This window comes from Zosterops lateralis (assembly GCF_965231275.1).
Source record: "Zosterops lateralis genome assembly, chromosome: 1".
Taxonomy (NCBI): domain Eukaryota; kingdom Metazoa; phylum Chordata; class Aves; order Passeriformes; family Zosteropidae; genus Zosterops; species Zosterops lateralis.
The window spans coordinates 66,373,648-66,399,599 of record NC_139762.1 but is presented as its reverse complement, the minus strand read 5'-3'; the positions used below and the strand labels follow the sequence as shown (position 1 = coordinate 66,399,599).

Here is a 25,952-nt window from a genome sequence, read left to right as displayed (position 1 = left end):
CTAATTTTAAGTGCATTTATTAACAATTTGTAAACACAAGAAAAAGTGGAAGATAGACAAAGACAGCAAGGTTTAAGATCACAGAGTGACCGACATTGGAAGGCACCTTTGGAGGTCATATGGTCTAACCTCCCTGGCTCAATCCAAAACCCCCCCACAGCCCCCTGCCCAGGACCATATCCAGACAGTTTTTGAATATATCCAATGATGAAGGACTTATCAACCTGTCTGAGCAATCCATGCCAGTGCTCAATCATCTTGACAGCAAGAAAGGATTTCCTCCACTCAGAGGGAACCTCCTGTGTTCCAGTATGTGCCCACTGCCCCAGTGCTGTCACTGGGTTCTGCTGACAAGAGCCTGGCTCCCTCATCTTTGTGCTCTCCCTTCAGTGTTTATACACATCGATGGAATTCCCCCCAGCCTTCTCTTCTCCAAGATGAAAAATTCCAGCTCTCTTGGCCTTTCCTGATGGTCGAGTCCATCATTTTCTAATCACTTTTCTGGACTCCATCCTTTAGCCTCATTTCTCTCTTGTGCAATAGAGCCCAGAACTGGACACAGCACTACAGGTGTAATGAAAATTACAAAGTAAAACTTTACACTTAAAACATAAGTAATAAAAAAAAGAGAAAAAAAGGGAAAAAAAAAAGAGGAAGCATAAACCAGAGAAATCTAACAAAGAAAACATCAAAATAACCAGAAGTAGAGAAGAGCAATATGTTACTAGCACACCTCAAAAAACCAGCACAACAGCCAAATCCAGGTGTAGAGAAGTGTTAAGTCAGCCATGTATTCTAAGCTGACTATTTGTGCATGAATGTTCTTTATTGCAATAGTCTCTGCTCCTCTACAAGCAAATGGCAGTGTGATACAGGCATCATTATGCTTATTTCCTCATGTGATGACAATTCCTCACAGTTTTCCCATGGCAGCAGCTTTTTACTAGTAGCAAGGTGAACCAGTCACCTTAAAGTTAAAGATATTACACTTTCCTAAAACTGCTACTGTGTCTGGCTTGCTTCCACAGCAGTGCTCACAGAAAACAGAACAAATTAACAAGAAAATAACAATGCAAAAAAGCTTCAAATAAAATGCAGAAAAGCTACTTTATGGCTGTCTTTTCTTCCCTTTAAATTATACTTGTGCAGAACAAGGAACAGAAACAATTTAACATCTCTAATGCTGGGGGTAAAGAAAGCTGGGCTTACATTGGTACCATTTTATTTATAGTATAGATGGGATCTGCTGGACTTGGGACACAGTAAGTGAGGGTATTAACATCTACCCCTTGCTCATCACAGACTTACCAAGGCAACTTTGGACAAGATATTATTTATGCTACATCTCTGAAACGGAGATAGGGCTTTTCTGCCAGACTGAAATTAATCTCTATAAACTGTCTGAACAGTCAGGAATTTTATATTAAATATTAAAATTAATATAAAGACTTTCAAACAGGTAAAACGTAAAAGAAAACCCCTTCCACTAACTAATTCTGAGCTATTAACTAAACCATAAATAAAATCCCTCCAGAAAAAAAGTATTAATCCATTTAATTACTTCCTTAACTTGTGAAGTTTACTTATTATTTCCTGCCCTCCAGAGTATACATACAATTTTATACCTCTTTTCAGAACAGTAAACAACTTAAAAAGTTTCCATGATTGAACAAGCAGCAGTCAAACATAAGAGAGGGGCTTGTTTGTGCCTGGGAGCATGGGAGACAGAAAGAAACGAAACAATTAAGACACACCAGGTTAGTGAGAAGGCACTTATTAAAGAAAAAAAAGAGCACTTCAAATAATTTATTTCCTCTTCCACTAGTTCTCACAGGCAGGCAAGGGAGAAGAGAGATTTTCTTGGAAGATGGAATGAGGTCAAGGAGTTAACTCGTACGTGCATTCATCAAGACCTTTCCAAAAATAATGAAAAGTATGAAAGATTTTTTAATGGAGAAAAAGGATTTAAAATAATCATCCAGATGGTTATAAATGATATGAAACAGAAAATCTGGAACGTGACCAACCTATAACAGTGTGATGTAAGCCCTTAAATGCAGGAATACAAACCTGAAACAATCCACAATGCATAAACAGAGCATGTTGAAAAAGGAGTTCACATCCAAAAGGAAGAAAGACAAGGAAGTAAGGAAGACAAGCAAAAATGACATAAAGCCCAAGCCTCAGCTTAAAATGTTTGGTAAGTTCAAAGCACAGGAATGGTAAATTAAGATTAAGAAAAACAATTTAATGCGGGATAAGGAAACACTGTAGGTTTGGAGGGCAGGGCGTTAGTTCTTCCACACTTGTATTCACACAGGTACCTGTGTAATTAGCAGTTCTGATGATACTGATGTACTGAACTACTGAAGAGATCAACTACACAGTCAATTACTTAATTACCAAAGTGTGCCAGACAAATACAAAAATGTAATATGAAAGCAACTGCAAGCGCATGCTGATTTAGGAAAACAGAGCTCCTCAGCTTTCCAAAGGAGGAAAAAGCAGGTATCACAGAGGTAGATTGCTGACATCAATGGAGATCCTGTCAGACTTAAATTTTACTGAGAATTTCAACGCTGTCATAACTAATTTCTACATCATAGATTTTTTTTTTTTTTATATAGAGAGGAAAAAGTTGTGTAGCACAAAAATAAGAAGCAACTAATTCACATTATATTTAACAAATTTTCCAGTGAGAGAATTGAATGTTTCTTTCTATAGTTTCACCATGCCTAATATAGAGCCCAGGAGACAGTAAGTATAAAATGCAATAGTGAGTATGACCAGCCTTCAGCGTTGGGAGGGGTTAACCAACATACCAATATAAGTGCTCTTACACAAAAATTAAATAATTTATAGTTACTTTGTGGACAAGCCCTTATTCATATTTCATAGACAACACAAAACCAACATATATATACAGTACAGAAGACTGAACCCCAAAATTTTGTAGTAAGAACACCTGCAGGTTTGTAAGGTTTCCTAACTTGCATGCACTATGAAACTTATTTTTAAAAACCCACACCACAAAGAGCAGTTCACTGAAATTAAGGTTTTCTTAATGAAGGCATGAAACTACACAGACTATGTGTGGCAAATTATGAACTACTCTCACTTGTGTGCATTTTCTTTAACACACTTATATATTGTTGATTGGCAAGTACTAGACTCACACCTATGAAAATAAAGAGCTGTCTCTTAAATCTATGCTATTAACAGTAAACCTACAATATCCATTTGCATATAAAAATAATTTTAAAGCACACCAGTAAAACAAAACATACACTTCTACAGTTAAGAAAATTATTAAAAAAATAAATCAAAACTTCGCCTAATGATAGCTCATTAACTCAGTCCTGTATACAATAGAAAATAAATTAAAAGATGAATTATTGTGATTACTATTCTCTCCAAAGAGAGACAATAGACAAAACTGGATGATATAAACAGTTCTGAAACATACATATTGCATTTGATTTCTAGTCAGGAACTTTGTGAGTGACTTCTCATCTATTTAAATAAAACAGAAGCCAAATGATAACATTTACTATGACTTTCTACATATATTGTAGCTTTCACATAATTTGTTTTCCTGAAGGTTAATAAAGTTTAGCAACAGGCAGAGTTTACAGATGGCAGAACCAGGACTACAAAATTTCTTAACCTTGCTGGAAAGACCAACTTAATTTAGTGAAAAGAATGCAAGGGAATGTAAGAGTTAATAAATATTACAGGGAAAGAAATGTATCAATCCCCTTGACTTGGTCAAATGCATTCTTACACCAAATCTGAAACTGGAATGCTTTATCATACCTTACCATAAAACTTTGGCTGCAACATGAAAACGGACAACCACGGCAGGCCATCTGTCTCTCTCTAGGTCTATCTGTTCATCAAATTCTCACCTTTCTTCCTCATCCAGGACATAACCGGTCATGGAGCAGCTGGGAATTTAAAAGCCAAAACTGTGCCACGCAATAAATTCTCCCAACTTGGCAACAGTGGGTTTGTGTGTGTTGAGAAGCTTTGCTGACACCCCAGAGAAGTGTCAGCACTGGGAACAGCACAGTTATGTCAGCACAGCTCTTCTGTGCATCCCATGGTGCTCAGACAGCTGTTATCTTGTGCTCTACTCCATAACATACTTAATATGGCAGATGCAAGCTACCAAATCAATAAGAAAAATTTAAGGCACATTTTGTGTCTGTGCTTTGATCACAAGCTCCTTTGAACAGCAATTCTTCCTAAGTGTCTGAAAAACATTTTGTACATCTTGAATACTTTCATCAACTAGTATGTTTGACAGAAGGCCATCCTGTGAGATATTTAAATTCTTTGCATGTTCTTTCCTACTATATATTTCTATTATCCTATTAATTTTTGTCTAAGTTGAAAGAACACACACCAAGATGTATTTAAGGGACATAACAACAAAAAAAACCATGACCACGTAAGAACAATCATTTGTAAGGTGATTAGTATTTTTAAAGTGCTGTTGTTAAATATATAAAATGAAAGAGATGGCAAGCGATTCAAAAGCAAGTTAACTATGAAAGAAAGAGAGATAAATGGACTTAGCCTTCCTAAATTCGTGATGAAAAAGACAGACTGGTAGCACATTGTCTCTTCCTGTCACTGAAGAAAGAAAATCATAATCTGTACCCTAATCCTCTTAACTTCATCAGAAGACCACACGGACTGACACAATACATATTCCAATCACATTAGCTGATGCTGTTATTATTTACTTCAATATTGAAATTGAAGAATTTTGATTTGATGATATGAAATTAAGGAGAACTTCCATGTCTCTTTATATCACTATGATAGAGACAGTCATAGGCCACTAAAAATTCTGTACTTCACCACAGATTAAGCAAGTAAGTTTCTTACACCACTGTTTTAATCTCACTCCATTCAGGCCTAAAAGCCCATTTTCCCCTAGCAAAAGTATGACTGTTGACTGCACAAGCTCAATCTCAGTTTTGTTACTTACAAGCAATACTCAAAAAGAGTAACACTAACATTTCCATACAAATTTCAATTATTACAATAAATATCAAGTTCTGTGATGATTTAAACAATAACTTAAAAAAACCCCAACATTTTTATTTAAAATGTAAAAGAGTGAACACATACTGTATTCTAAACCTTCCACCTTTAAATTCACAATTTGGTCAATCAGTTGGCGATTAATACAGTATTACATTTAAATTACCCCACCTAGACAATTAACAAAGAACCACTAATCTCAGATCAGCCACATGGCCAATATTATTAAAATGCCCAAACTAGTGTTCTACTGTGTCCCACTTGGGTGCAGCTTCTCAGCAGTTTGCCAGGAGCTGCTGTCCTTCATCATCGATAAAACCGTCTGATAATGGCCTACAACACCATTTGTGATGATTCGAGTGCTCTGAAGAAAGGGCTCACAAAAGTGTGCATTTATAGCAATCTGCAAGCTGACAATATGCCTTCAGCTCCTTTGGTTTTAATGATATTCCCTTTGGAAAGTGAATCAGTTGAAGACTGTTCCAATAAAACAGTGAGTCAGACTCTACACGAGCATCAACCACCGTCTATACCGTTTGTGACAACGTCCTTGATTTTCTTTCTTCCACACTTTTTTTCCAAAGACCAAGCACTGAAGGCAGTTTGATTTTGTCCATATTCTTACTGTAAACATTAAGAAATATACCAAGGACAACCAGTAATCCAGACCACACGTACCTAGAGGGGAGGCAGAGGAGGAGAAAAAAGTAACTATAACCACTTTATCTGTAGCAATTACATACCAGTATTTGTGGGTTAAACAATCCTTACATTAAGAAGAGTTGAAGAAAAATCCCCCAGAAATCAGTGGGTTTTGAGATAGAATTTCCCCAAATCTTTATTATTATTGTCCTTCCACCTTTCTTTCTGCCTGTCCAGGCTGGAGAGCTTATCAAAGTGCATTTATAAGTTAAATAATAATTAAAACAGTATCTGTTCTTTCTCACATGAGTAAAATAATCCTGAGGGGTTTTAGTATGTTTTTCCTTCCTATGGTTATGAGAGCTATACTGTTCTTTACCGATCCAAAACATTTTCTCACTCGGTGGCTTATATCCATACTTCCCAATGTAGGCACTTTTTTGTTTCAGCTCTCGATTTTTTTAAGCCTCAATATTTCCAGCTCAGGCAAATTCCATTTGGGATTAGCCTGAAAGCTTTTTTCTTAAATTAATTTGTATATAGAAATGAAATAGAATTTTATGTTGTTTCAAACCTGAAGCAATTAAAATCAAAGTGGCAACTTAGTTGCATTTTTCAATGTAAGCTCTCTCTCAGAATTTAAAAAAAGGGACTAAGCCCAAGCTCAAACATTTGGCGATTTAATATAAGATAATACAGTTATTTAAAAGGGCTAGCTAAGAATTCAGATCTGAGCTTATAAAAGCAGGAACAATACCATAACGGAGAACATTCCTGCCTTTTGCCAAAATTTCCACCACACAAAGAGTACCCAAACAATTTATTATATACATAAGCACTAGATATCATGTAAGGTTTTCCATAAATTTTCTTTGTTGCTTTCTAGACCTTTAGAAAAATGTAAACTCTTTTCTCTGGTGATTCTCTCATGATTAGCATTAACAAGCCAGTCAATATTTACAGTAGATTGCCCACATTTGTAGAAGATATGAAAAAAACAAGCATTAAACCCTGAATATGATTAATTAGTGTTATATTTCCATGAGGAAGAACATAATTTTTTATAAAATTCTTCATAAACCACTAAGAGCTATAAATACTTACTGTAATGTGAATGGCTTTGCAAAGAACAAAAAAGAAAGCACAATGGTCATTGCTTTTCTTCCTGTTGTTACTGCAGAGGAAAACAAGTATTAATCTATTTAGAATTCAGTTACAACAAAAGAACATAACAAAGGCTTAGCAGGTAACCTCATAAAATAATTGTCTCACTAAAATCATGATCACACCCTTGGTGCAAACACAGAATGCAGAAACACCAGCGCAGCACAAAACAGCACTGGAACCATCTGATTTTTGAAAACAAGTACATTGTGTCAGTAGTACCATCTCCAGGCACACTACCTGCAGCAAGGACATTTTCAGAATAAGACTTACTATTTAATAACTTTATGCTAATCAATCCACAGTCTCTGAGAGCAACATGCAAGTAACTGATGATATAAACTCATCTGTTAAAGCCTGGATGTAGACCAAAGACCAAAGGTCAAGTATCTTGCCATTTCTTCCTCATGTTATTACAACTCCATAGTGTTTTGGGCTCTATTTTTGAGTAGAATGGGATTATCCTCTCATCATTCTTTTGAAATTACTAAAAATTTCCCTAACAGTGCAGGGAATTACAATTTTACTTAGAAGCCTAAGAGACCAAGGATATCTAACTTCAATGATTGCATTAAGAAGTTTTCCTCAAAATCACTAAGAGACATTCTTCTACATCGGATTTGTTCACTAAAAAGAATCAAGGTAAAAAGAGTAGAGAACACAATCCTGTTTCCAAAATAGAGATAAACTCTTTGGTTGTTCTGAAATTAACTGTATCTCCAACAATTATTTCAACAATTTCAATGCTATCTGCAATGAACAAGGATAAAGCATTACTAGCAAACTGTGTACCAAGAAATCTATGTAGTTTATCACTGAAACAAAATCAATAAATGAGTGAAAGTTGCAGAAAATGTTTAAGAACCAAGTAAGAATGCAGTCAGACACACAAGCTTAGCTATGGAGGCTAAGGGCCTGGAAGGTGTTATTCTATATGATGGCACAGGGTTCTCCCTTGAGAAAGAGCCCAGTACAAGGTGCAGTAGGTTTCCACCTAAAGAATATATTTTTTTATTATCAGAAAATATTTTGCTTACCATGAAGTTCCTTTTACTATACCAAACTGGAAAGTTGTATTTGTGTAACTATATCCAAATCAGTCTTACTGCAACACACTGGCAAAAGGAACCAATGACTACTGATGTACTTTCACAGTGCTTTGGCTAAAAAAACAAGTTTCATTCCTCCCAACTCTACCCCACAAACAAATATTCACTTAAAGGTGTTTTATAGTAGAAGAAACAGCCTTCACTACTGCTTCATTTGCCCCAACTTCAACTTTTTAGTAATATTTTTTTACATTTTAAGAAATTTATGCACATTAAATAAAATGATTTTCTACTACATGAAAAATTAAAGGAGAATGGAAAAGAAAATTGAGTTTTAATTAGAAAACAGTTTACAAATGAATAATTTAAAAAATGGTTAAATTACTTCAGTTTTTCTAATTACAATTATTTCTGCTCTTTCAAATCAGTTATTAATTAAAATATTTATGTAACCATTTCCTTCTAAATTAAGTGCCTTTTCTTCTTTTTCCCAATTAAGTCTGATAATTTCTCATTCTGCTAATAGAAATACAATTTTCATTAAACTCTTTCACCCCACTCCCCTCAAGAAGGGGGAGGGTGGATGGGGGAGGTGGGAGGGACAGTAATGAATGTGGTGTTCTTCCAAGGCACAATAAACATTTTCATATTGCTACAGGCAAGACAGAAAGGGCTGAAGTGTTAGAATTGTCAAGGTCAGGCATAAGAAATCCAGGGAAAGGTTTACTATTCTACAGCATTTTAAAACTTTTTTTAGTACAGTGAGACTTTTTTTTTTTTTTAAGAGGCATTTTAATCCATGAAACAACACTCTCCTCTGGGTCAATTTCCAGTCAGGAGAGCTTCTGAACTTGGCTGAAAGCAAGTATGAAACAGATATGCTGCACGGGAAATAACTGATAGGAAATCAAAGCATGCAACTCTCAGGTCAGACAACAATGATGTATTTTCCCCTCCACTACTGTGGATGAAGTAGAACATCACCTGACAGAAACCAGGGTGTCTTTTAGGGGAAGAAGAAAGGAAAGTAGCTACATGACATCTTGCTACACCTTTCCCTCACCAGGCCTTTGTGATTCATGTTTGTGGTTTCATGTGCTTAGAAACAATGTCACTGCCTACTATGCCTTTCTAGAACATCCTTACTCTTTTCCTTCTGTGTTTTAAATGATGCAAGTCTTTTCCTTTCTGTATTTTCCTGTGAAGACAGGCTGAGAAACTTGGGGTTGTTCAGCCTGGGGAAGAGAAGGCTCTGGGGAGACCCTATAGCACCTCTTAGTACCTAAAGTGGGCCTGCATGAGAGCTGGAGAGGGAGTTGTACAAGGGCATCTAGTGACAAGGACAAGGGGGGGATGGCTTTAAACTGAATGAGGGTTGCTTTAGATTAGATATTAGGAAGAAACTCATACTGTCAGTGCTGAGATGCAGATTGCCCAGAGAAGCTGTGCTGGCCTTATCCCTGGAAGTGTTCAAGGCCAGGGTGGATGGGGCTTTTCAGCAAACTGGTCTCATGAAAAACGTCCCTGTTAATAGCAGGGGAGCTGGAACTAGATGGTCTTTGAAGTTTCTTCCAACCCAAATGAGTCTGTGATTCAATTTCAACTCCTCCATTTAGAACAGTGCTTGTTTCTGCGCTAAAACATAGCCTGGACTAGATGCACAAGTTTACTTAACTGGCTCTTCACGGTTCAAACTGTGGCACAAAGAGAATCAGAAAATTCTCAAATACATTTAACCATGTGAAGATCCATGCTACATAAAGCAGTCAGCACAAAGAACAGAAAAAAAAGCCAGAGTAAGAACAATTCTCAAAAGCTCTGTCCTGAACAATAGACTAGGATTACTTTGTTTTTATACAAAGGCAGTAAAAATACCATTTGTTCATACCTGTTACAGCAAGAAGGGCACCAAAGATTTTAATCAAAGCTAGAACAAAGGATATGCCAAAATACCCAGTCAGGGAGAAAAGGAATGCATAACCATAAGTCTGAACTGGATGCTGCAACAATAAAAAAAGCCGGTTAGGAAAATGTAAAACAAACCCTGAGGTATTGCAAAATGACATAAAACTACAGACTTTAATCAACTGCTTGAGCAATAATAAGCTGTTCAACAATGCATTCATGCAAAAATCCTTATTTAATTTTAGTTAAATAATGGAAAAATAATAATGAAATTATAAGCTCATAAGTCTGGTCCTGTGATTTTGTTTTTTTTTTTAAATATTACCCTATCTTATACATAAAAGACTGGAAAAAGTTGCTTACTGTATGAATTATACAAGTTAACCTGTTTACATGATGAAAATAGAACTTTAGAGAGAGAAGTGATGAGATTTTCTAAATCATACAGAGCGAGGTTTTCCAATGAGGTTCTTCATAGAAAAAGGGAAATCTTTACACCTACCTTTGAGCAAAATGTGACTGCAGGGCTTAATCCACTAGTGCATGTTAATCCAAATAAAATATACACAAAACCTATTGAATAGGAATACAAAACCTAGAATAGTGCAAAAGAAAAGAATTAGTAGGTGATGCTATACAAAAGGACAGAATTAAATGTTTTCAGATGCTTGGCCCTATGAATATGCTCAGCTCAGCTTCTCAGAGAGGCATTTGCAGCGTTTGATGATATTTTTACTAGCATTTACAGAATAGTTGATGTACAGTGAAAAGCCAACAATAAGTGTTAGAAATATTCTTCCTACGCACAACAACACAAAAGGAGTTTGGAAAACCAGCCAGTTAATAATATCCTGAGGTCAGTGTCAACTGCAGTAAATCTTCAAGTTCAGGATTTCACAACCTAAACAAGACTTCCCACAACTATGCAATTTAATAGTCTGAAGAACACGTAACACATCCTTCATTTTCTGCTACTTATCCAGCACAGTAAAGATCTGTATTACATTAAACGTGCAAAGGGTAGCACACAATTACCGTGGACTGCCAGAAGTGTCCCGTAAGTTTCACCTGTGTCACTGCAGTTCACATACATGGCACACATGCAGGATGGCTGTGGCATACAGGAGTCTCAAATATGGCCAGCTCAGTGCTCAGAACACTCAGGAAACAGGTAAGCTCTTTATTTTGTCTGTACCCTTACTCAATAGCTGCACTGAGCAACAAAACAATCTTCATCTATCCTTTGTCATGTTGAGCCAACAGAAGTAGAAACTGGAACTGTCCATCCATCCATCCATCCATCCATCTGGAGGCATTCAGCTGCTTGGACAACATTTAGTAGCCTTTTCTTGTGAAACAGGGAATGAGTCAACAGAACTGTTCTACACAATGCTGCTTAGAACATGCTGATCTACTATGCTTTCAAAACTCCATGTGTTGTTATAATATCTCAGTTATTGGGAAAAACCTATTAAAAATTGATAGAAATTCCATGAGACAACAGAACATTTACTGCTGCTCTAGAATAAAGAAGGATGACTACACATTTAAAGAGCAGACTTGCTTTCAAACCCTTAAAAACCAATGACTTGACCCTCAGAGCTTTTACTTGACACTGTTTATACACACAGAAGTCAGTCCCTACTTCTTCACTTGCCTCTGCATCCAGCTTGTCTCCCTAAGTATCCAAGACTTCACTTTTCACAACCGGGAATAAGCACCACATTCCCATTTCCTTGTTCAGATGTGTAATACACATCACTTCCACTGAATGACACATAAGGCAAAAATCAGGTATAACCTTCCAGAACAGCTGTTACTATTTCAGCCACAAGACATGTTTCCCCTTTACACAATTGCTTAAATCCAGGGCAATTTCCAAATCTGACAGAGTAATAGAGATTCTGTGGACAACAGGTTCCTTTATTATTCAATTTTGTTTCCAGCTCACTGTCCATTAAACAATCTCCAATTCAGATTCAATTTTCACCCACAGTCTCAAGTATAGAAAATTATTTCCAAAATTCTGCTTGTACTTCTGCACTGAATTCTCTGCCATAAACAAACAAAACCTTTATATTCTAAACCACTACACTCTACAAGTAGTATGAGTATACAGTATGAGAATCAACATTTGTCAGACTAATGCAGAATAAAAAGCAAAGTCCTGGAGAGAGCAGGAGTTTTGTAGGTAAGGCAGCAACAACTGTTACACACAAAGTGGGCAAGAAAACAGCAACAAATTTGCACTTTGGTTTGAATTTTGGAAATGACAGTCATAGAAGACTGCACCAGCTCATGTAGCTAAATCTCTGCCCTCAGCAGCAGTCAACAGTGAGCACTAAGAAAACATAAAAGAATAAAAACAAGAATACAGTGACACTTTTAGGTATATATTCTTCCAGAATATATACCTAATATAACTTCCAGAAACTGGTAGCTCAATCTTCTTGAGCCATCCTAAATTACTTCTAGCCTTAAATGAAGACTCCTTCTAACTTTTTTTCCATTTATGAAGCTATTCTCATGAGAAACTAGATTTTTCTAGTTAAATGTCAAATACATGCCAAATATAGAAAATAAATTTCAGTAATTTTTTACCTGTGGCATATTCCTATCATACCTTGTACAGTAAAAATTTTACTTGTATTTACTCAACTTCAAAGAAAAATACACCAAATTCAGGTTTTGTCTAAAAAGAAAAATAACCTCAGCCCATATGAACAGATAATCCACATTCCAAGTAAGTATATAAAAAATACTGAGCAAGATATTTTCAAAATGATGCATTTCACTGAATCAGGAACAAAAATATTCACCCAGAATTTTACAGATTTCAAAAGATTTTTAAAAACCTGCCATCCAAGTGCTAGCACACTCCAGAGCATAAAGTATAGCAAGTAAGAAAAGCAACATGTTCCACGTAACACATGGACAACCATACCAGAAGAACAGTGTGTATTTTTCAGAGATTAAGCACATGATCATACAAAAAACATCACACTGATCTCAGGCCTGCAGGGTAGACAAAGGAATTGTTGACAGAAATGAGTGTTCTTGTAGCTGCAATATACATTTGAAGTTGCACACAGAAAGCAGCACCCTTGAAAGGTTAAAAAATGAAACAGAAAAATCAGCAGAAGTCCTCAGACAAACAGGAAACCCCCAAAACAGTACACAAAGAGCTTTTCCTTTCATAAGCGAAACACATTAAGTCCCATGCTTTGTCAATGTAGGCCTTGCCTATGATAAAATACGTTCTTTTAAAATTGCAAATGTGGTATTTACCATTTCTGAATTAGAACCATTGTGCAACTTCATAGCTTTTTCCTGTACATTTCCTATAACTGCATCTGCGCAGAGGGCGAGGGATATTAGGATCACACCTATTAAAACAAACAAACAAAAACTGCTTCAGAATATTCACCAGCAAAATGGTGACAGAAATTCCAAGGAATAGAAAAATAATAACCACTCCTCCCCTATAATATATTCTACATGTCAGCAAAAATACATCATGACATATAAGCATGGCATAAAGCAGTGCCTACCTCCCCTCTTCTTCCGCCAACTAACCCCTGAGCACTGTGTGTGTCTCTAAGCTTGATGGCAACATCTGGACATTGCTATAAAGAAGCCAGAAGTAGTTTTTGTAGTAATAAGAGCAACAGCAGTTGCAGTTAGTTAATGAAGATAAATAACCAGAGAAAATACTCTTTTTGATTAGCTAATCCCACATTATTTTTTTCCTGACAAAGGCAAATAGAAATGTTAGATGTAACGGTAAAACAAATGCAAGTGAATTGACAGTAGAAATCTTTCATTACTGAAACATTAATTTAAAAAAAACACTGTTCAGGTCATACTGTTCAGGTACAAACTCCATGGTTTTAGGTTGCCATTGATGCTCACAACAAAGTCACTACACAGTCACTACTGCAATCAGCTTTCCGATAACAAAAACCTGATAACTCCAGTCATGTCAGTCACAGTTCATTTCCCAATCTACAAACTTTCATGACTGTTGTATTTAATGATAAACACAGGTTGAAATACCACTTTTCCTAAGTATACAACATTACAGAAGATACTAATTATCAAAATGCAAATCAAAACCTGCTCTGGTCTCGGTTCCTTAAAAAATCATGTCAGGGAAGAAACTAGAAGACTAGAAACAAGCAGTGTTTTATTTTCTTAATCCTACGTTCTTACAGTCAGAGATGGAACATTTAATATTTTTAACGCCCATGAAGTTTAAGGTGGTATTTTCTTGGCAAGATTTGCTAAACCAGTGTTTTCAGTTTGGGAACCATTTTCTTTGCATAGCTAGACTTTCCAGGTCTCTTCATCATTCAAAATTATTAGACACTGGAAAAGGTATAACTCAACGGAAAAAAAACCCATGATAACATGAATAATATTGGTAATGCTAAAAATATAGATATCTCATCTGCATGGATTCAGCTCTGGTCCAAAGATATAATAACAGCTCCAGCTCAGCAATTTCACTCTGTGAAGTGATGGATGCATGTCTCCATGGGCGTTCTCCATCATGATTCATGTTCCAGCTGTGCTTAATGGCCCAGGCACACCACTGGACAAATGTATGGTTCAGTCCTGGACTGAGATGAAAAGGTTACCTGGAACCTGAAGCACCAGTGCACATGGAGAGGAGAAATGTGGGGACAAGAAACATGTTAATCTTACACCCATTACACAGTTTGGAGTGTGAGGAGAATTGTTCCACACATTGTGGCAGTGCTGAGCAGAAACTGCAAAGTCATGGATGAGATCAGCAGGGTTGTATTGGATGTAAAGCATGACCAAAAACAATTGGAAAAACTGGGCCCAAATTAGTCCTGAAAGAAATCTGCATGGAAACAGTTCTACACAAATCATTGGAATGAACTCAGGAACTCACTTATTCTTTGTCATTTGAGAAAGAAATTCAACTAAGTTTTTAAATCTGAGCAGGTTAAAATCCTTGCTTTTCTTCTGATTTTACACAGTATTAAAAGGTTAAAACGTGAATTCCACCTAAAAACTACAGCAAATCTGACTAAAATCATCAGTTAATATAAAGTAAATGGTTCTGAAATAGAAAAAGTTTAACTTAAAAATTTACTTAAAAATTTAACTAGAAAACACAACTAAACCTTTTAAGTTTTAAAATGTTCCAACTGAATTTTATCATATTTATTTTAATATATAAGTATTTGAGACATTTCAACCACAAGGGTGCAGTTTCCAAAAATTTTAGGAACCTAAGACCTTCCATTCTGAATAAAGTCTCTTCTGCCACATTTCTATGGAATGGTTATTGTAGGAAAAATCAAACATTTTCCTAAAGTCTAAAATATAATATGTCTTTACCTGTCAAGTTGAAGTTTGGTGCAACTGTGCTGTCAGCTAAAGTAAACCATATTAATCCCAGGCTCATACATAGGGCAGCAGACACGTCTACAATATTGTAACGTTTTCCTACAAAATACAAACAGCAAGAATGGACTGTTAGCACTCTCAGAATTTCATGTTTATCCTGTTTAACAGACTAGAAGACAAAGGAAACTTAGTTCCAATATCATTCTTCTACTTCAACAGAAGACTCAATGCTCTGGTCTTTCACAACCCGACTTAGTTTCTTCTACAAATGAAATTCCTACTACGGGGAGGACCCGAATGGGAAATACCTGATTCCTGTGACCAGATTTGGTTTGAGTCGACAGTTACAGCACTGACACAAAGCACATCCTCCCTGACAAAGCATTCTCTTAGCAACTTCAGGACAGCTTAGATGTTTCTCAATACTTTTCACTCATACAAGACATTTTGGCTGCCTTTACTCATCAGAAAGAAGTCAATTCCAAACAGTAACAGACAACTTTGGTACTCTGAGAACCCTACACTGTCTTATAGTTTGGGGGAGACAGATTCTGGAGGGGAATGGAAAAAGACAGTAAGGATACGAAAAAGCAGAAGTTAGTGTATCTTGTTTGACAGGTTTGTTTGAAATAAGATATTCTTAGCTCAGAAGCTGAACTTTGAACATGAAAGCTTCCAAGGGAACTTTGTTGAACAGAATTTTTTAAACAATAATATTAGAAAAATAGCTTCTGAGACTGCAACACAATAAAAAGTTTCACAAAGCTTTAGGGAAATATCAGTCACTGTGCATTAAAAAGATAAAAAATTACTCCTATTAAAAGGTAAATACTGTGTAGGCATGTACATTTGTAAAGTTGAAGTTTCTGAAAATTCAACTGTTTTCAACCCAAAAGCCAGAATTACCTACAGAAATACCATATCATTCCATATTACTTGTCCATGTGGACCTTTACTGACTAAAAATTTTTGTGTACTGAACACAAACTTTTATAACATACTTAAGTCCTCTAAACCCAAAAACACTGAAGTGTATTTATTCACTTTATCTGTTTTTGTCCATATTCCATTTTCTCTTCTTGAAATATGCACTATGACTTTAGGACTAGCCAAAGACATGCAAAATCAGGTGTATTCTGATTAAACATTCAATCAAAATTTAGGAATTCATATTTTCAAATAAGAGTAGGGATTTTCCTTACAACTCAGGATTGGATTTGTTTTTCCATTTCAAGTTTTCCATTTCAATATTGAAACTGTTTCATTTATGAAGTGATTTAGTTTAGAAAACAAACTTTTTAAAAATTAAGAAAGCTTGTGTAAAAATGAAGTTTTGCAAGTGACCTGTAGAATGTTTTTGCCCGTATTTTCTGTTGATCTAACTATATTTGTACATTTTCTCAGAAGATGCTTCAGAGAAGTCTCATTTTTCCTCCTACAGGAAAAATTCTACCAGTGGAAATAAAAAACCTACAGAATTCCATCTATGACTGCCTCCCAAAGAAACAACTGAAAAAAATCATCAAATAGCAAGACTAACACTTACCTTGTATAAACACCCCACCTATCATAACTGGAATCAGCTTACAGCACTTGAAGATGACTTGAGTAGGGTAATTCAGATATCCTAAAGAGGTATTTGACAAACCCATAGTTCCCACTGTTAAAAATGCTATTATCATGTAGGTTTTGCCAGGAATTCTAGAAAACATAAACATACAAATCTTGGTGTTACAGACTCATCTAGAGGAGATGTAGCTTGGAAAATTCAGGTAAAGAAATACTTTACAACATCTTTCTCACTGAATTTCACTTCATAGAGATTTAAAAATGCACATAAATGTCTGATTTCATATTTCATTTCTTTCAATTACTGCAAATAAAAAGCGCGAATACAAGACGATAAAAACTTTATGGCTCATAAAGTATTCAAGCAGTAATTCTTTAATCTCCTTCTGAGAAGTATGTTATTTACACAAGAACCAAGACAAAGGTTTCAGGTTATCTGTCAAAGGAAATGCGGAAGATTGCTATGCCAAGATAACCCGGATCTTAGTTCTGTCACAGGTCACTGTGACAACTTCTTTGGTGAAGTTTTCACGTGAACCTTGACATTTTTAAAACAAAGAAAGTTGAGAAAAGTACCACTGTTTTACGAAACTCAATGAAACTAAGAGAGCAGTGATTCAGATACCATGAACAGAGAGGCTTGTTGAACATTTTCAGATGTTTTGTTCACAGTTTGATGAAATTACCACCTGACAGCAGATGATCCAACCGTTACTTCTGTGCTCACTTTGTGACTTTCTTACAGTTATTGCTCTGCATATGTTCAGCTATTTTTCATACCCAGAACCACGGTAAGAACATAAGGAGCTGTCTTTCTGCAATCCTGTTTTATCTGTAACTCATTATGTGATGCACACATACTCTGAGGCATGCAAGAAAAACTTAAAATTTAAGAAATATAGATGTCTGCATATCTACAAGAAAATACCAAGGTTATATAAAATGAAATGTTAAATATATTTCAGATCTACATTTCCAACACAACTTACTTGAAAAGTCATGCTCTGTATGCATTACCAACTGGTAATAAAACCCCATAAATACTAGTAAGCCAGAAAGTAACTGTGCAGTATTACCTGATGCATCAAAAAGTCAGGTAATTTGAAATATAAACTCAGTGTTTAAAATAAAAGGAATAAGTTATCAAAGTTATGATGTTTGTCTAAAGAAGAATTTCATCATCTAAAGCCAGTATCTGCAAAATCACCCAAGGCTGACTGCAGGCAAGGAAAACGAGTTATGTTTAACTAGGATATAAGGCAACTTTAAAACTCATGTACACCTGACAGCCTGAATGCAAGTCTCCAGAGTGCCTCAATAAACACTTTGAAGAAGCTATAGATGGGAGGCTGCAGAATGGCTACACTGAGTCAGAAAATATCCCATTTCCATGGGATTCAAGATATCAAAAATCTCCTTGGTCAACTGCAGTGAAAACAGAAGAGTTCTGTGGCATTGTTATGAGTGCTGTCTTAAATGAAAACCACAACACTTCAGCACATCCTTTGAAGCAAACCCACTCAGCCACGCGGCAAGCAGAGAGCAGACCTGACACTCTCCAAGGTGCACAGCATGTTAGAGGAAAACATATTCACTGACAGATGGCTTCAAGTGCTGTGAAGTGCATTGGCTCTGTTCTAGATGTGAAAATCCCAAGCAACACATACGTGAGTCAGTCTCTATCAGCCACCTTAAGGATTCAATATGTTCTATAAGTGGGACAGTGACAACAGAGTCAACAAAACTACTTACAGGTCCGAAATCCAAATATTCAAATAATCCAATTTTGCTTCTAAAATATTCTCTAACATCATCAGCAAATTCACTTTTTTTTTATCTACAGAATTGTTAGCAATGCCTCACAGTACTCACATTCAAAACCCAGAAGTTAAATTTACCATAAGTATCAAATACTTCTAATTTCATGGACAGTGGGTAAAATGCTTGGAAAAACACATACCTTCTTCTTTTGTCCTGAATCAACTGCAATTCTATTAGTCCAAAAATGGAATAAAATCCAAATTGCACTAAAGTGAGGTACCAACCAAAAGGTTTAAAACCTTCCACTGAAAATATCAATTCCTATAAAAACAAAAACCCACCAAAGTCATGTACATACACCGAAATATTAAATGGACAAAAAAATCAACAGACCTTTTTCATCCATGTACATGCAAATCTAGCCTTTGCAGATGCTGGTTACTAGCTATATTTACCTGCTATATGAAACTTGCAAAGTATTGAAAAAGAAAAGACAATTTAGGTTCTCCAAAATGAAAGAAGAAAATTTATTGCTGCTGTAAACACACTAAAATTAATGGATCAATTCATTAGACGAATACACTCGATCCATTAATAATTATCTCATATTACAGATGGCTTCCTGCCTGCTTTTCCACTGCTTTTCACTTCATTTACTTCAGTATACTGCTTTTATTCAGATTTTATAAATATCTCAGGATAAATTTAATACAAATTTTCTCTAACAAACATCCTTACTGATAATTTTCAGCTCTTAGGAACACACAATTAATATTTTGAGTGCCTACATTAAACAGCACTTGTGAGTCCATAAATTTGCATGCTGTAGGAATATTTTAAACCACAGCAATTTGTTATGGAAAAAATACAGACACTGCATAAAGACTTATGTAGGTGTATCAGTTATAGAAACAAAAGGCTACCTAATATTTGCTTTTTTGAGATTCTGCTTTTAATTACTGATCATGTTCTCTTAACACTTTTGAAGTAACTTTATGTTAACAAACTTCCCAGCTGCTTTTGAAAACTGCATTAAAAACATTACTTGTAACTATCAAGATGTTTAATCATTGCTTTATTGAGAATACTCAATAAACTTAAAAATAATTTTAAAAAGGGAACAGAAATGTAGCTGCTCAAGATAAGAGAGAAGCTCAGCAGAATGGTAAATGTTTAACTAGGATGGCATAAACATTATGCTTCTGTTTAATTAACTACCACAGGATGTTTCAGCTCTGTCCTGAGGGCAGAGGGAAAAAAAAGTTGACCATAACTGTACAGTACTCATGGAACTTAGGGAAATCTAAAGGCTTCAGCATCAATGAAGACTTTGGTGTATCTTGCACACAGAAGTAAAAGATCAAGTTATGAAAGTCTAAGTGATCTAAACTTTACAGGCACATGAACCATAATGGAAACTTAGATTACATATTACTTGCTGTTCTTGAATACTGAAAGGCTGACTTTGTAATAAATATCTAATTTAAACATCTATACATACTAAGATACACGCTATATTATTATTCTGCTATTGAAAAACAAACAGGGTAGGAAGAATTGGCTAAGATAAAAGTTCATAATATTTACCTGTAAATACCCATAGATTAGATAAAACATAAAAACTCCAGAAACACAGATGAAAAATTGAGCAGGTTTGCTAAATTTGCTGAGGTTCATGCCAAGAACTACAACATCATCTACTGATTTGATATGGGGAGACATAGCTTGAGATTTGGAAGGTACACTGATGGAAATGTATTTTCTCGATGAAGTGAATTTCAGATCCATGGCTCCTGGTTCGCTGCATTCGGTGCTATTGTTGTCTTCTGCCTGCTTTTCTCCTTCTGTGTGTCTTCTGTCTGAAAGCTGAAAGAAATGCTAAAGTCAGATGGGACATAATATACAGCCTTCCAACAACAACAGTAAATGAATCTGACATTTATAGGGAAAATGTAAAAGTTTTGGAGTTTTATTGAATTGTTTTTATTCACAAATTTTACTTCTCTTTTCTGATGTCCAAAGTTAACATCAGTTAACTTTGTTAACACCAAAGTTAACATCAGAGCCCATCAACACTTTATGAATGAAAGCAGTTTTGCTTCATTCCTACACTCAACATAGTAAACAAACCAACCAATCAACCCCAAAACACAAGCAACAGAAAACCAGCTTGAGTTTCTCAACAGCTCTAACTGGTCCCATCATGTACTCACAGGAGAGACTGCCTGGGACAGAAGTGATCTCCATAACCAACTCACAATGAAAGAGCTGGTACTGAAGCACTGTGGTTCTGCCTGCTTCCCTTCATCTTCTCAGCAAAACACATCAGACTAGTCCACAACATGGGAAGCCTTGCTAAAAACAACAGATTTGTGCCTATGACCAGATACAAGGATGGAAGTGGGAGAAATTATCCCCTCATCCTCACGTTTAGTCACTGTTTCTTGCACTGTTTTTCAGAAAAGAACATGAAGATTGAAACAAGCAGATTGAGATGCCAGTCTCAAAAATCAGACTGTTTATCTGTTGAGGTCTATGATATGGCAATGCCTTTAATATTTATCTCATGCAGCTATTTCAACATGTAACAGAAAACAAAACTGGATGACTGAAGCCCAGAAAAGCAATATAGCAGCTTAGTAGATTGAGATGCAATTAATTCTGTTCTCCAGCTCAGCACACAGTAAATATGATGTTTGACCTTTTTTAAAAAAAGATAAAACACACTGGTCAGCCAATTGTCCCAAAAATTTAAGTGTAGGTCAACATCCAAGTTCAGTGAGCAGTCAGTAATCAAACTGTGTCTGTCCCAACTGTTTAATGATTTGTTTTTCCAGCTCAAGAATAATTCTCCTCATCATGGATATATAAAAAAATGCTTTCCCCATTGTTTTAAAATTGAAAATGTCCTAGATCAAGCCATAAATGTTGTCTGCAAGAACACTGGTAAATACAATGTATTATACAATACTAGAAATGTTAAGCTTAGCTGAAAAATGAAGCATTAGTATGAAGCTTGCAATGTGCTTATGTTTCCTTTTTTCATACAATCTACTATCAGGTTGGAACAAGACTCCTGCTAGAAGTTCTGAAAGAACATCTTGGGGAGTATAACACAAGTTTAGGGACCATTATAATTATTTGTGCTTAAATTCATAGCTCTTCAGCTGAAGATCAAAAGTAAGAGGTAGAAAGTTTACCCCTGTGGATTTTTAGCTAATCCCAACAAGAAGTGACCACAAAACAAACAAACAAAAAATTTAGACTATTTTTAGCAAAATCAGAAAAGCACTAATGTCAGACAATGAGGCATGAGTGAGCCTTCACATACAATATAGTAGAGTTCTGATCACCCTCAGAGAAAGACTGAAAGAACAGTGGCAAATAAGGGTTATTGGGATGGAGGAACAGGCTGCCCACCTTAGGAACTGAAATAAGATGAAAGCGTAACTTGTCTAACCCAACAAAACCCCAATGAAAAGAAAATAGACCTGCTTTCAATACAAGTATGGAGTACCACTAAGGAGAAAAAATAGTTCTAAGGACAGAAGAATGAGACCAAATGGGTATGAAGTGATCATGAACAAATTTACCCTTTCCATCTCTCTACTATCTGTATTCTAGAACAGCCTAAAACTGAAAGAAGGAAAGAAGGAAACACTGAACTGGTTGGGTGTTTTTTTTTGTTGTTGTTGTTTGTTTGTTTGTTTGTTTTGTTTTTAAGATGAGGCTTATAAAAGCCACTGCGTACAGCTGTTGAGATTGGGCATGATAGGAGCAGTCCTTTTTAATCCCATGTTTATAGCATCCCACCAGTGAGCTGCCGGCAAAAGATGCTTTGTGATCCTACTTGATCCAGGATACAAATTACTACTCTCCCCCAAAGAACTGCATGCAAAGTCAGGACTTCCAAGTTGAAGCCCAAAGATCAAATCCCCATGAAGGAAATCAGTATAGTTTGGCATGTATCCCTTGCTGGCATCTCAGCTGAACTTGTATTTTTGTTGATGTGGGCTCAGATCTTTCCTGTCCAGTGAACAGGATATCTTCCCTCTTGACAGGAACCCAGCATTAGTTAATGCCACAGTTTCTCAGTGGAACAAGTGCTGCAGGAGCAACCTGAGCCTCAGTTTTCAGCTAAGACAAGACAGAATATGACACAGGCTCAGAAGAAGACATGAACATGTACTGTCATTGGTGCCTCAGGAGTCCAAAAACTGAGTTTTAGTGGTTGTTGAGAGAGCCTGCACAGCATCAAGGCCTTTCCTCTTTCTCTTTCTGCCCATCCCTGCAGTGAACAGCCTGGGACGTGGGCAGCAGGCCAGGAGGGAGCACAACCTGTCAGATGACCTGAACTAACCAGAGATATTCCATAAAGTGTCATGGACAGCAACAAAAAATGAGAGGAGGCGGTTCAGGGAGGTCAGCCAGCTTTTGCTCAGGAACTGGCTGGACATTGATCTACCTGTGAGAAGAGTGATCATCTTTACATGACCTGTTCTGGTTTGTTTCTCATTTTCCATTTTTTTCTCCACTTCTTAAAAAATATTTATCTTAACCCATAATTATTTTTTTTTTTACTCTTCCTTTCCTCTCACCCCATCCCTCTGAGGGTAGTGAAGAAAGTGAGCAAGTGGCTGCTTAGTGCTGAGTTGCTTATTGGCATTAAACCACACAATTAACAGTCTTTGATTTTCAGCTATCTTTAGTAAAAATATTTCCTCAGGAACACCATCAGATTTTACAGTCTCTCCACTTAATTTTTTGCAGATTACCGAGTGGTAACAAAAGTGGTAAGAAACACTGATCACTCCAGACATGCCCATGACCATCCATAAAACTATGATACATTGTTTTTCTCTACATCCTTCAAGGAAAATTATGTAACAGCTGAAGAAACTGTAAACGTATGTATGCATTTGAAACAGCCTCCACCAAGTAATTTCATTAGCAACAGTGACAGAGCTTTTCTGAAATTCACTGTGACTTCTTCTCAAACTGCTATTTTTTCTGAGTATGAAAACAGTTATTTCTACTCCTATCATCAATATCCTTCAAGCACCTAATTCATGTCTTGAACAAAGGTACAGAAAAAAATCTGTTTTATGAAGAGTTAAGAGCTGTCCTGATTTGTGTAAAATACCAATTTCCCTCTCTTCTTTCTCCTCCTGTGTGTAAAAGTGTGAACAACAGATTCTTTAGACCAAAGACTTCCTGTTTCTTCCCCTTTAAAAAAAGTCTCATACAGATCAGTACCTAGCACACAAAATAGCAATTATTACATGAAGCAGAAACAAACGAAAGAGTACAAAAGCAAAATTTGCCTCCAAAAAGTTAACGACTTGTACTAAGCACGGAAAAAAACATAATGAAGGAGCTCGAGCCTTGGTTGGCCAAAGTTTTTTAACACTGAAGTACATCTGTTAAACCCGTAATTTTGGCAGAAACCAGCGTCTTAGTGCGCTCAGAAAAACTGCTCGCCTGACAGCTACAAGGGAAGCTCCACGTTGGCCTCGACCATGATCCTCCGGAGACTCTGCCAGAAATGTTCCGTGGCAGGAGAGCGGCTGGCAGCACACCAGGGATGCGCCAGGTGACTGGGACGCCAAAGTCCATCTGAGGGAAACCTCAGCAGACACTTTGCTTGACGCTGCCCGCCTCCTGCTCCGGAGGCGAAAGAGGGAAGGGGACAGGGTCCAGCATTATCCCTGAGGCTTCCTTCCTGCCCACTCCGCACCAGGTGTGTCCCTTGCCGGGCGCCTGGCAGCTGTCCCGGGCAGGGCTGGCTCGGGCTCTCCGGCCGCCACAGGCCGCCACTCCCCGCCTTCCCCGGGACAGGGAACGCCTCGCTGCCCACGGGCCCCGCGGGACGCCGCCTCCTCGGGCCGGCCGAAGCCCTCCCGACACCCTGTGTCAGCCTCCTCCCGCTCCGCTCGCGCCCCTCACCGTCGTGCCCATGGCCCCCCGCTGCCGGGCGACGCTACGCAGGAAGCGACCCCTCCTCCTTCCCGCTCGGCCCCCGCCCCTGCAGGAGTGGGGAGCGGCCCCGCCCCCGTACCTGTCCGGCGGGCGAGGAGGGGCACGGCGGCTCCGGCCGGCCGCCCCCCGCCAGCGCGTCCCGCCCGCCCGCCGGGACCGCCGCCTGCCGCGGGACCGCGCGCCGGAAGTGCCGGCCGCGAGGCGCCAGGGGTCGGCGGGAGCAGCGAGCGCATCGACACAGCGCCGCTCACTCGCTCGGCGTTCCGCTACCCGGCCTGAGGCGGGCGGGGACGGCGGGACGGGCGGGACCCTCGTTGCCAGGGGCCGCCCACCGGGGCTGAGGGCCGGGGGCCGGTCGCGGTCCTGTTTCCCGGCTGCCAGAGGGGCTGCCGAGGGGCTACCCGCGTGTCTCTGGGGGAGACCGGGGAGATCACAGAATCACAGAATCGTCAGGGTTGCAAGGGACCTCTGGAGATCCAGTCTAACCCCCTTGACAAGGCACGGTGACCTAGAGCAGGTGACACAGCAACACGTCCAGGAGGGTTTGGAATATCTCCAGAGAGAAAGACACTCCACGACCTCCCTGGGCAGGCTGTTCCAGTGCTCTGCCATCCTCAATGTAAAAAAGTTCTTCCTGGTGTTTAGGTGGAGCTTCTGTTTCAGTTCATGGCCATTGCTCCGGGCGCCACTGAAAAGAGTCTGGCACCGTCCTCTTGGCACCTGCCTTTGAGATACTGACATGCATTGATGAGATCCCCTCTTAGTCCTCTCCAGACTGTGAAAAACGAGGTTCACTTTTTGGTAAATTTTAAGAAATACGTTTAATAAAAAAATTAAGACAATTAGGAGATAAAAAAAGCCAAGTACGGCCGGCTGGGTGACTTGGCATTCAGTCAAGTCCACACTTTGCTATCTCAGAGACATTCTTTAAATACCCTTCCTATCACAACAGTTTATGAATATTCATATAATTCCATAAACTAGTTTCCATATTCCAGGAACTGTTCTGCATGGTCCCCCCTTGGGTCCGCCTTTTTAGAGCATGCGTGTTTCGTGGCTGTGTCTTCATTTTCACCTCCAGCTTGGGCCTTGGTCTATACTTTCTTCAGGTGGTAGATGTGATAGTTGGTGTATCAGTAGCAGAGTCTTCTTTACATGTTCACTGGATGTTATCCCAACCAAACAGACAGTTTAAGCATACTTATATCAACTACTACCACTATGCCTAATCTTCTTTTACTAATAGCAGAAATAAACTTATATCCTATATCCTTATCAAAACATTATTAATCATATAGCACACATCTTGCGAAAAGCCAATTTTATAATACACATTTATAACAAGATTAAACACCCCCAGGTCCCTCAGTCTCTCCTCATAAGAGAGATGCTGCAGACCCCAAATCACCTTTGTGTCCCTCCCCTGGACCCTCTCCAGGAACTCTG

General features: G+C 37.8%; 1 protein-coding gene across 2 annotated transcripts; it reads right to left on the bottom strand.

Annotated features, from left to right (window-relative positions):
* On the bottom strand, positions 1-24,662 carry SLC35B3 (solute carrier family 35 member B3). 2 transcript variants are annotated; one of them, XM_083862968.1, is made up of 10 exons: positions 24,586-24,662; positions 20,115-20,393; positions 18,727-18,848; positions 16,744-16,898; positions 15,189-15,296; positions 13,104-13,201; positions 10,318-10,410; positions 9,799-9,910; positions 6,802-6,871; positions 1-5,733 (listed from the first exon to the last, which is right to left on the bottom strand). In XM_083862968.1, exons 2-10 carry the CDS (start codon positions 20,313-20,315, stop codon positions 5,583-5,585), a joined length of 1,110 nt encoding a protein of 369 aa, XP_083719094.1. In that variant the 5' UTR covers positions 20,316-20,393; positions 24,586-24,662; the 3' UTR covers positions 1-5,582. The 2 variants fall into 2 exon arrangements, with proteins under 2 accessions (XP_083719094.1, XP_083719093.1); XM_083862967.1 differs by lacking the exon at positions 24,586-24,662 and adding an exon at positions 24,474-24,522.
* Between the last annotated feature and the right edge of the window lie 1,290 nt (positions 24,663-25,952).

Excerpts from the sequence above, each read along its gene's own strand:
- SLC35B3 (XM_083862967.1), bottom strand. Across the intron at positions 18,849-20,114 it reads TAATCTATGGGTATTTACAG|GAATTGATATTTTCAGTGGA; the intron begins GTAAATATTATG and ends TTGTTTTTATAG. Across the intron at positions 15,297-16,743 it reads AGGTGGGGTGTTTATACAAG|GAAAACGTTACAATATTGTA; the intron begins GTAAGTGTTAGT and ends TGTATTTTGTAG.